Source organism: Octodon degus, unplaced genomic scaffold (genome assembly GCF_000260255.1).
Source record: "Octodon degus isolate 3935 unplaced genomic scaffold, OctDeg1.0 scaffold00268, whole genome shotgun sequence".
Classification (NCBI taxonomy): Eukaryota; Metazoa; Chordata; class Mammalia; order Rodentia; family Octodontidae; genus Octodon; species Octodon degus.
The window spans coordinates 643,716-654,578 of record NW_004524844.1 but is presented as its reverse complement, the minus strand read 5'-3'; the positions used below and the strand labels follow the sequence as shown (position 1 = coordinate 654,578).

Sequence of the window (10,863 nt, the reverse complement as noted above, 5' to 3'; positions counted from 1 at the left end):
CGCTTGTTCCAGTAAGCCATCTCCCCGGCCCCTCCCTTATCTTTCTTTAAGCGAGTTTTGTGCTTGGTCAGGGCTGTAGGAGCGTGTGGGAGCTTGCTGCACCCTTCATCCCCTCCCTTCTCCAGGTGAAGCCGCTGCTGCAGGTGACGCGGCAGGATGAGGTGCTGCAGGCGCGCGCCCAGGAGCTGCAGAAGGTGCAGGAGCTGCAGCAACAGAGCGCACGCCAAGTGGGAGAGCTGCAGGACCGCGTGGCGCAGGTGCGGGGTGGTCGGAGCCTGTGGGGGTGGGGTCTTTGTTGGGGTGCAGTCTAAATGGGGCGGGGCCTTGTGACGGGTGAAGCTCGGTGTGGGGGCGGGGCCTATATGGGTAGGAACTTTGTGGGTGGGCCCTAGGGTGGAGCCCCTGTGAAAACCGGCCTCAAGGGATGAGGGCGGGACCAGGACGAGGGGGCGCGGTCGTGGGGGCGTGGCAGATCCCAGAGGTAAAGACGTTCTTCTGAATTTTCTTGGTTAGATTTCCAGGCATAGGAGTATTAAATGAGATGGGAGATGGGATTTTCCGGAGCACAGTGTCCAGGTGGGAGAGGATTAGACTGGACCGCTCTAGGGCTAGATACAGGGAGGAGGAGCCAGGGCGGAGACGCTAGGGACCCGGTGACCACGGAGGGCCACCCTGGGAGCGCAGCCTGCTGAGCCTGCCCTCCCGCTCCCGCCACCGCAGCTGGAGGAGGAACGCACCCGTCTGGCGGAGCAGTTGCGGGCCGAGGCCGAGCTGTGCGCGGAGGCGGAGGAGACGCGCGGGCGGCTGGCGACCCGTAAGCAGGAGCTGGAGTTGGTGGTGACCGAGCTGGAGGCCCGCATGGGGGAGGAGGAGGAGTGCAGCCGCCAGCTGCAGGCCGAGAAGAAGAGGCTGCAGCTGCACATCCAGGTGCGCCGCCCCTCGCCGGCCGGCCGGGCTCCAAAGCTCGTTTCCTTTGCTCATGAATTTATACAAAACATACCACTAACTAACTTAAGAACATATATTGATTCAAGTAATGGGAGATGCTGGAATGGGTGGCTCCGGGCTCCAGGGAGGGCTACAGGCCTCTGCCTTCTGGCCCCTGGCATGGTCAGCTTCGCCGCCGCTGTACTGGCAGCTGGGCTGCCCGCCCGCGGTTCCTCTTCAAAATCTAGTGCGCATGTCCCACCTACGCGCCTCTCAATTCAGATGCTGGACTTCCTTGGAAATAGTTGCTGTCTTTTCATTTCACATCTACAGTTTAGAAACTAGATCCACAGCCGGCTTGGTGGTGCTGGTCAGCAATCGCACCGCTCTGGGAAGCTGAGGCAGGAGGATCACAAGCTTAAGCTCAGTGTGAATAACTTCGTGACCCTTTCGCAAAACAAAAGATAAATAAAGAGCCAGGGATGTAGCTCAGCCTGGAGGCCCGGAGTTTAACCCCATTACCATGCGTACAGAGATCTACCTTTTCAGGGAGATGGCTCAGTAGAATGAGTGCTTCCCTGGAAAGCGCGAGGGTCTGAGTTCAATCCCTGGTTCTGCAGAGAGAGAGAGAGAGAGAGAGAGAGAGAGAGAGAGAGAGAGATTCGCCTTTTCAAGTTGATTCATACTTACTTCAAAGTTTTCCAATGAGTATCTAGTCTTCAATTTTAAATACATAAAGTAAAACAAAAAACTCATTTCATCCATCCCACTGGCCACACCTCAAGAGCTCTGTGGCATTTGGGCTTCCTCCCTGCCCCCCCCCCATGAGGGAGGGACCAAACCATCCAGGGGAGAGCCGAACAAGTGACCCCGAAGCTATGGAAATGACCACAGGTCCTCAGGCACAAACACAGCACGAGGTAGCCAGACGCCAGGCCACGGGGCTCCCCCAGGCTGCCCCCAAGCACAGCATGGGAAGCAGGAACCCCAGGGACAGGCTGGGCAGGGACAGGAGGTGGAGGTGACCAGTTGGTGTGGGAAGATGTGATCCTGTGGTCTGGCAGGGATGGACACATGACTCAGGGATCACCAGGTCCTGACCACGCCTGGACATGGCTGGGGACCTTATGTGAGGTTGGGTCTCTTGGGGCCTCCCACATTTATCAACTGTCAAGGCAGCAAGTGACCCTGAACCCTAATTTCTGCTCTACGTATGATTGCCATTCTGGTCCCTCTATGTGTAGTAGCTCCACCCCACCGACACATACAGAATGTCATTCTCCTGAGACAGGGACTTGCCTCCACCTCAGGGGCTCAGGGTCTAGAGCAGTGCCTGGTACACACTGGACACTCAAATGCCTAGGCAGCCAGTGAGTACAGAGAGAGACCGGTGAGGTCGATACCCAGCCCCACCCAGGCCCTGGTGTGGACCTGCATACCCCTGGCCCTGAGTCTGCCCCTCCCCTGCCCTTCCTGTCTTGCCCATCCCCAAGCCTGTGTCCCCCTCCTTCTTCCTCCTCCTGCCGCAGGAGCTGGAGACCCACCTGGAGGCCGAGGAGGGAGCGAGGCAGAAACTACAGCTGGAGAAGGTGACCACGGAGGCAAAGCTGAAGAAGTTCGAGGAAGACCTGCTGCTCCTGGAGGACCAGAACGCCAAGCTGGGCAAGGTGGGGGCTGGATGCTTTGGGGGGTTGAAGGGGTGACAGGAAGCCCCATGGATAAAAACTGGGGTGCACATGGGAGAGCATCCCCCAGACACCAACAAGCACCCACCAAACAGCTGACAGGGAAATAGGCAGAGCATGGGCAGGTGTCTACCTCACAGAAGAGGCTGAGGCAGGAGTATCTTAAGTTTGAGCCCAGCCTGGACAACTTGCCACTTAGTAAGTAGTTACCTCAAAATAATTTTACAGAGGGCTAGGGGTGTAACTCAGTCCAAAGGTCCTGGGTTCAACCCTTGTATCAATTTTTAAAAATATACACACGTTGGATGTGGTGGCACATGCCTGGGAACCTGGCACTCAGTGAGGCTGAGGCAGAAGGATTGACATGAGTTTGAAACCAGCCTGAACTGCACAGCAAGATCCTGACTCAAAAAAAAAAAAAAAAAAAAAAAAAACTGGAAAGGATAAAAAATGATGATCAGATTGTGATTCAGTCTGGAAAGGGTCTGCAGCTGTGGTCACTGGCAGTCGATGGCCCATACGGAGTGGTGTCGAGGGTCCCCACCTCCCGCAGGAGCACAGAAGGGCAAGGATGGTCGTGGCAGTTGTGGTGCTGTTTATCACAACAGTGATCCCCATCAGCCGCCATGGCCCTCCATGGGCAGAAGTGAATGGCAGAGAATAGGGCTGCTGGGCCTGCAGTTCATGTGCGGGGAGACCCCAGGGGTGGGGCTGGGAGCCGAGGAAGGGGAAGGTGGAAGAGCTGGGGGAGCGACTCCCACCTGGCTCCTGATGGCCCTGCGTCCTGGTGCCCACAGGAGCGGAGGCTGCTGGAAGAGCGCCTGGCCGAGTTCTCCTCCCAGGCGGCAGAGGAGGAGGAGAAAATCAAGAGCCTGAATAAGCTGCGGCTCAAATACGAGGCCACCATCGCAGACATGGAGGGTGAGCGCCCAGCACCCAGCGCCCAGGCAGTTGCATGGGCCATGGGGTGCCCGGGGTGGTGTCCACTAAACAGGATAGGAAAGATGCCTCCAGGGCTGGAGAGATGGCTCAGTGGTCTAAAGCACCTACTTGAAACAAGTTTGGCAAAGCACAGGGACCGGGGTTCAATCCTCCAGCACCACATGCCAGCCAGCCCCGCCCCCTGGTGGGCTGAGCTGGCCACACACACACACACACACACACACACACACAATAAATAAATGTAATAAATAAAAAATAAATATTAAAAAAAAAAAAACGGAAAGATGCCTCCAGCACAGCAAGGCCCCTAGCTCTCCAATCCCACTCTGTCACCATGATGTCTTGGGTTACTGTCCCTTCCCATCCGACTCAGCCACTGTCCATGTCAGTCACACTGTGTCCCTCAATGTTAACTTAGAAGGAAGCTGTGGAGCAGGCAGGGCTGTGGACAGGGTCAGAGGGAGGAGGCACAGCTGTTGGGCAGATCGGACAAGATCTGGGGGACAAGGGGGTGGTCTGCAGGGTGGGCAGGCAGCCAGGCCTGGCTGACCCTGGCCACATACCGCAGACCGCCTGCGGAAGGAGGAGAAGGGGCGCCAGGAGTTGGAGAAGCTGAAGCGGCGGCTGGATGGGGAGAGCTCGGAGCTGCAGGAGCAGATGGTGGAGCAGCAGCAGCGTGCAGAGGAGCTTCGGGCCCAGCTGGGCCGCAAGGAGGAGGAGCTGCAGGCGGCCCTGGTCAGGTGCGGTGCTCAGCCTTGGCCCTGTAGGCGGCACGGATGGCAAGAGGCCCAAGTCCAGTGGGGAAGTGGATGGAGGCATGTGGGCCCCGTGGGCACAGGGCTGGGAGCACAGGTAGAGGGAGAAGGGGCCGCTGTGCATCCCAGGACTGGAGCGTGGACCCCAGTCAGTCTCAGAACACGCACACCTACTAAGCACCTGCTGCATGCCCGTGCAGCACCTGGCGTGTACAGTTCTTTCTCTCTCACAGTCTACGAGCTCTTTCGTTATGGGTGTGGTTTCATTTGGGAGATGTTAAAACGTGGAAAAAGGGCACATGCTAGAACCCAGAGTGTGTGCACACTCGAGTAAGAACACACACCACTGTTGTGCGTGGTGGTGCACACCTGTAATCTCAGCAGCACTCAGGCGGCTGAGGCAGGAGGATCCTTGTGAGTTCGAGACCAGCCTGGGCTACAAAGTGAACTCAAGGCCAGCCTGACTGCATAGTGAGACCCTGTCTCAAACAAAACCAGACAAAGCAACCATGATCCCCTGAGTTTGACTTCAGGGTTGGAGACCTGGTTCTGCCCCTTTCTGGCCAGATGACCTCACCCTCTGTGACTTCACCTCTTCAGCCTCAGTTTCTTCATCTGTAAAATGCGGACCACTATAAGCAAATGCTTGTCCGGCTAGGTTCATGGCTTTGTCCTGGATAAATGTGTATTTTTTGCTTTTCATATTTACTTTTTTTTTTTTTTTTAATTTTTGGAGTTCTTTGGTTTTGTTTGGTCCTGGAGTGGAATTCACATAAAATCAACCATTCAAGGGCCAGTACCATGGCACATGCCTGTAATCCCAACACTTTGGAGTGTGAGGCAGGGAGATCCCCAAGAGGGCCAGGCCAGCCTGGGAGACAGTGAGACCTTGTCTCAAAATACAAAGTACATGGTCAGTGAGATAGCTCGGCGGACTAAGCTCCTGCTTAGGCAAGTGCAGGCACGGGGTTCAATCCCCTGCACCACATGCTGTGCCAGCCCCGCCCCCAGCACACTGATTGAGCCGGCCACCGAGACTGGGTGTGGTGGTGCACTTTTCCTGTAATCCCAGTGCTGGGGAGGCTGAAACAGGAGGATCACTACAGTCCGAGCTGCACAGTGATAACCTGTAACAAATACAGAAAAAACAAAATACAGAAATCTCAGCCACGCTCGAGTGCACACTCTTCAGGGAATTGGGCCCGTGCCTGGTGTCAGGAGCCATCGCCTCCGTCACATCAAGAACATTCTTGTCACCCCCGGAGGAAACCGTGGCTGCCCTTAGCAGAGCATACCAAGTCCCACTCTGTGCCTCAGTTTCCTCACTTTTTTTTTTCCCAAATAAAACGTTCAATCTTTTTGAGAAAATTGAAAGGAAACCCCAAGTGACTCTATGTGAAAGGGAGCTTTGGGTGTCAAGCACAGTGACTGGTGATGAGATTTGTGTCGTCTGCCACAGTTCTGACTGCAGAGTCACAGAGGCTCTGATAATGAAGACCTCAGACCACCTCTGCAATGCATCGGAGAGGAAACTGCCTGCTCTGGAGAAAGAATCTTCTACTCGGCCTCACTGGATCTCCCGTCTAGTCGCTCTTCATCCCAGCTGTAGATGTCAGAGAGGCTCAGACACACCTAGAGGTTTCCGTGTTGCTGGGATGATGAGCCTAATGCCCTGTGAGAAGTCTTGGGGGAAGCAGGAAGACAGATGATATTACTTACGGATTACTTACGGAAGCTTTTGACCGGAGATGCACTTGATTCTGACAAATATGCTTGAGAACATCCTCTGCTCATTTCAGTAGATCTGGAAATACGCGAGGGAGGCAGTGGCAGGCTGGAGGCGTCCCGGCCAGTTTCTAGGAGGATGTGGAACGGAACTGTCCTCAGAGCAGACAGTACCCAGGAAGACCCAGCAAAAGCAGCACAGCCTGTCAGTGCTGGGGTTGGGCTGGTGCTCTCTGGGGTACCTTCCATCTCAGACAGCAGTTACTGGAGGTTTCAGTCCATATGCAGCTAGCTCCAAGGCAGAGCGGCACACGGCCCAGTTTCCTCACTTGCCATGCGTATTCACAGAATCCGCACAAGTAAAGGGCCTGCGCGCAGAAGGAGCTCCGCGTCATCACAGCACAGCGGCATCGTGCTGTGACTACCCATTCTATAGCTAGGGAAGCTGAGGCTGAAGAAGTGGAGTCGCGTGCCCAGTGGCAGAGCCGGGGTCTGAGCCCGGGTAGGCCGGCCCCAAGCTCATGCACATCCGGCCTCTCTGATGGCCCATGTGCCCACTCCTCGGTCCTTGTCACCCACAGGGCAGAGGAGGAGGGCGGGGCTCGGGCCCAGCTGCTCAAGTCCCTTCGGGAGGTGCAGGCTGGCCTGGCCGAAGCCCAGGAGGACCTGGAGGCGGAGCGTGTGGCCAGGGCCAAGGCCGAGAAGCAGCGCCGCGACCTGGGCGAGGAGCTGGAGGCGCTGCGCGGGGAGCTGGAGGACACGCTGGACTCCACAAATGCACAGCAGGAACTGCGGTGAGCTCGTGGAAGGGCCGGCAGGGCGGGGAGGTGGGCGGGGCCTCGGAGGGGCGGGGCCTGGGGCGGGGTCTTGGGGGGGCGGGGCCTTCCGAGGAGGCTGCCAGGGAGGCCTCCCTACTAAGGGTTAGTCATTAAAAAATAGTTCCTTGGCCACCAGCTCTGGGCCCTGTCCTGGGGGGGTTGGCTTAGAGATGAGTGGAACCCGGGCATCGCCCCTGAGAGCCTCAGAGGAGGCAGATTGTGGCAAAGGCAGGCCCCTGCCAGAGCAGGAGGAACTTTCATGCAGCGGAGCAATGGCGTTTTGAGTAGTAAGCGAAGGCTCCTGAACAAAGCTGTGAGAAAAAGGTCTGAAATTTTCCTGAGGAGAGGCTTTTGAATGGGGCTTGGACGGATGAGTAGAAGTTCAACCTTAAAGCCACAGTCCTCCGTAGTACCACACTCTAGATCCTCTAAGAAAGTATGGTAAGGTCCCCATCTTGGGAACAAACAAGAAAGGGAGCCAAACCAGCTCCCCTCAGGTCTCTCCGTCCAATTTTCTGAAATTCGGTTGCCCTCCCGCTTCCCCAATGCAAGGACCAAGAGGGAACAGGAGGTGACAGAGCTGAAGAAGGCACTGGAGGAAGAGACGAGGCTTCACGAGGTGGCCGTGCAGGAGCTGAGACAGCGGCACGGCCAGGCGCTGGGGGAGCTGGTGGAGCAGCTGGAGCAGGCCCGACGGGTGGGTTGGGACCGCTGGGGGCAGCGCTGTCCCGGGCAGCAGGAGGGGGCTGCCGCGGCGGGCTGTGGCGTCCCGCCTGCGCCGAGGGCCTGGGCAGCACGGGGGTGGGCTCCTTACCTCCTGCCCACCCGCACGCCCTCCAGGGCAAAGGCGCCTGGGAGAAGACGCGGCTGGCGCTCGAGGCCGAGGTGTCCGAGCTGCGGACGGAGCTGAGCAGCCTGCAGACCTCGCGCCAGGAAGGCGAGCAGAAGCGGCGGCGACTGGAGTCGCAGCTGCAGGAGGTGCAGGGCCGCGCTGGCGACGGGGAGCGAGCGCGCGTGGAGGCCGCCGAGAAGCTGCAGCGAGCGCAGGTGCGCGGGGCCCGCGGCGGGGGGGGGGGGGGGGGGGGGGGGCCCTGCTCGCCCACTGGGCGGCAGTGAGGAGAGTCGGAACTGAAGAGATGGGGGGGGGGGGGCCGAGCTCGCCCGCCCGGCTAGTGCTTGGGGTGCATCGGCCACGGCCACGGCCACGGAGGCTCTGACCCGGGCACGCCCAGCCTTGGAACAATTCCTGGGTTGATTACGAAGGAGCATGCACGTGCCGAGCCTTACACTGCAGCACTGTGCTGTGGCCCCTCAGAGAAAAGTCCACCTCACCCCCATGTTGAGGCACAGACCCAGGGCCTTCGCGCTGTCACCTGCAGCCCTAGCTCATTTTTGATTTTCAGACAGGGTCTCGCTAAATTGCTAAATTACCTAGGCTTTAGGGAGAGTAACATGTAGAGAAAAAACATTCTCTGAGGCTTTCACAGAGAGCAAATTGGTCAAGCAATGACTCTGACTCATCCTCGTGGCTGACACTGACAAAAGGATGTACAAAGGGCAGTACATGGCTACGGGATAAATCCTGTGAGCACTTGGCTGACCTTATCAGATACAGAAGTTACGTTTCTTGTTATATAGGTCTTGCTTTATCTTGGGCTTAACCATCCAGCATAAAAGTATAAAAACGAGGTATATAAAGTAAATCCATATTAATATGATGAGCTGTAAAAGGCTCAAGTCAATAACTTCTGAGGATAACCCACTAATATTATAGACTGCTAGACAGTGTTAGATTGTTTAGTTGAATTCAAACACCTATAGTATTTAGATGCCAAGAGAACATTCACCTCTGACAGGACTAAACAAAAAAAGGGAGATACAAAGGAAAGATCATTTTGTATTTATATATACAAAATAGGATAAATATACAGCTACTTTCGCTTAATTCAATGAGAAGAAAGAGTTGTACTAATAGCGTTTGGACAGAATATCCTGTCTGCTTCTTGTACTATGAATAACCGCTAAGATGACAATGTACAATGTGTTGATTATCGAAACTGTCCTATTAATCAGCTGTGAAGCTGTCTCATTCATATTTCTCAATAAAATTAAATAAATAAATGAATAATTTTTTAAAAAGGAACCCCCCAAAAATTACCTAGGCTGGGACTGAATTTGAGCCCCCCCCCCCAGCTTCCGAGTGTGCTGGGACACTCGACCTGTTTGTCCACTTGTTCTGGGCAGGTGGATGCGAGGCTGTGCGCAGGGCCGAGCCTCCATAGAGCGCTTCACGCACCTCTCTCCCCAGGCTGAGCTGGAGACCGTGTCTGGGGCACTGAGTGAGGCCGAGTCCAGAGCCATCCGGCTGGGCAAGGAGCTGAGCAGCACTGAGGGTCAACTGCACGACGCCCAGGTGAGCCCTCCCGCCCCTGCTCCCACCCCCACTCCTGCCACAAGGCCTAACCTTACCTTAACCTTATTCTAAACTTACCCCGAGTTTACCCTAACCTTTCCCATCCACCTGCAGGAGCTGCTTCAGGAGGAGACCCGGGCGAAGCTGGCCCTGGGTTCGAGGGTGCGCGCGCTGGAGGCTGAAGCAGCAGGCTTGCGTGAACAGATGGAAGAGGAAGCTGCTGCCAGGGAACGTGCAGGCCGCGAGCTGCAGGCAGCCCAGGCCCAGGTGCATACCTTCATCTGCCCTGACCGCCACACAGGGATGGCTTGGCCCACCCGTTCCCATTCCCCACGCAGTCCAGCTAGAATAGCTTCCCTGACCCTCCACTCCCTGTAGCAGTTTGTGGCACCCCAATACCCGTGAGTAAAGTGTGTGCCTCTGCCTGTACGCTTCAGTCCCTGAGTCTATTGGTTCTTGCAAACTCCTGTGCATACTTCAAGACCCGGCTCAAAAGGCCCCTCCCACAGGAAGTCTCCCTGAATATTCAAAGCATTCTAAAGTCCTCCTGTGGACTCTCATGGCTCCTAGAATTTTGCCTTTGTCTCTATAGTAGTCTGATGACTCATTCAGACTAACTCCCATCCCCAGACAAGCTCAGGTTTGATTCAAATCTGGGCCCCAGAAGAAACCAGTTTAGTGGCAGAAGAGCTCTGAGGGGCAATGTTTTCCTCTCAAGCCTCAGTTTCCTCATGTGGGAAATGGAATGAGGTGCTCCGGCCTGGTGTCACCACTGTCTCTGTCCTTCCAGCTGTCAGAGTGGCGGCGGCGCCAGGAGGAGGAGGCCGGAGCGCTGGAGGCAGGGGAAGAAGCCCGGCGCCGTGCTGCCAGGGAGGCCGAGACCCTGGCCCAGCGCCTGGGGGAGAAGACGGAGGCTGTGGAGCGGCTGGAGCGGGGCCGCCGCCGCCTGCAGCAAGAGTTGGACGATGTCACCGTGGACCTGGAGCAGCAGCGGCAGCTCGTGAGCACACTGGAGAAGAAGCAGCGCAAGTTTGACCAGGTGGGTGCCTCGGTTTACCCAGCGGGAAGGTCGGCAAGCCAACCCGAACCTCCCCATCACCGGAGGGACTGGCAGTGTGTGACCTCACAGCGCGGTGAATTTGTGGTTGCCTCCAAAAGATAGGACGCACGCCGGGCATGGTGGCACGTGCCCGTAATCCCAGCCCTCGTGAGGCTGAGGCACAAGGATCACTGAGCTCGAGAGCAGCCTGGGGCCAGCCTGAACTGCATAGTAGGATGCTGTCTCAAAAAGACCTAAAAATAGTGAGAAGAATGTCTTGCCAGGCTTGGTGGTGCAGACCTGAAAGGCCAGCGTGAGCTTGGCCCAGCCTCGACAGCTCATTGGCTTAATGAAATCTTCCCTCAAGATTAAAAGGGGGCCAGGGATACAGCCCAGCGGCACAGCACCTGCCTGGCCAACACAGCTCCTGAGTGTGATTACTGGTACCAAAAAAAAAAAAAAGCAGAAATAAAAAGGGTTGGCGATGTAACTCAGTGTGAAGACCCTGGCTCAATCTCTGGTACTATGAAAATTTTCTGGGCCAGGGAGATGGCTCAGT

The 10,863-nt window shown here is 56.5% G+C and overlaps 1 protein-coding gene across 1 annotated transcript in view; it reads left to right on the top strand.

The window, feature by feature from the left end:
- Positions 1-10,863, top strand: part of Myh14 (myosin heavy chain 14) — a gene marked incomplete at its 5' end in the record, with an annotated part of 62,480 nt that overhangs the window by 34,658 nt on the left and 16,959 nt on the right. The window contains 11 exons of the mRNA XM_023706678.1: positions 126-257; positions 721-927; positions 2,457-2,594; positions 3,410-3,533; positions 4,123-4,294; positions 6,616-6,828; positions 7,405-7,549; positions 7,693-7,899; positions 9,161-9,265; positions 9,380-9,532; positions 10,056-10,304. Of these exons, the coding sequence (XP_023562446.1) occupies positions 126-257; positions 721-927; positions 2,457-2,594; positions 3,410-3,533; positions 4,123-4,294; positions 6,616-6,828; positions 7,405-7,549; positions 7,693-7,899; positions 9,161-9,265; positions 9,380-9,532; positions 10,056-10,304 (1,845 nt within the window). The remainder of the gene's footprint in view (positions 1-125; positions 258-720; positions 928-2,456; positions 2,595-3,409; positions 3,534-4,122; positions 4,295-6,615; positions 6,829-7,404; positions 7,550-7,692; positions 7,900-9,160; positions 9,266-9,379; positions 9,533-10,055; positions 10,305-10,863) is intronic.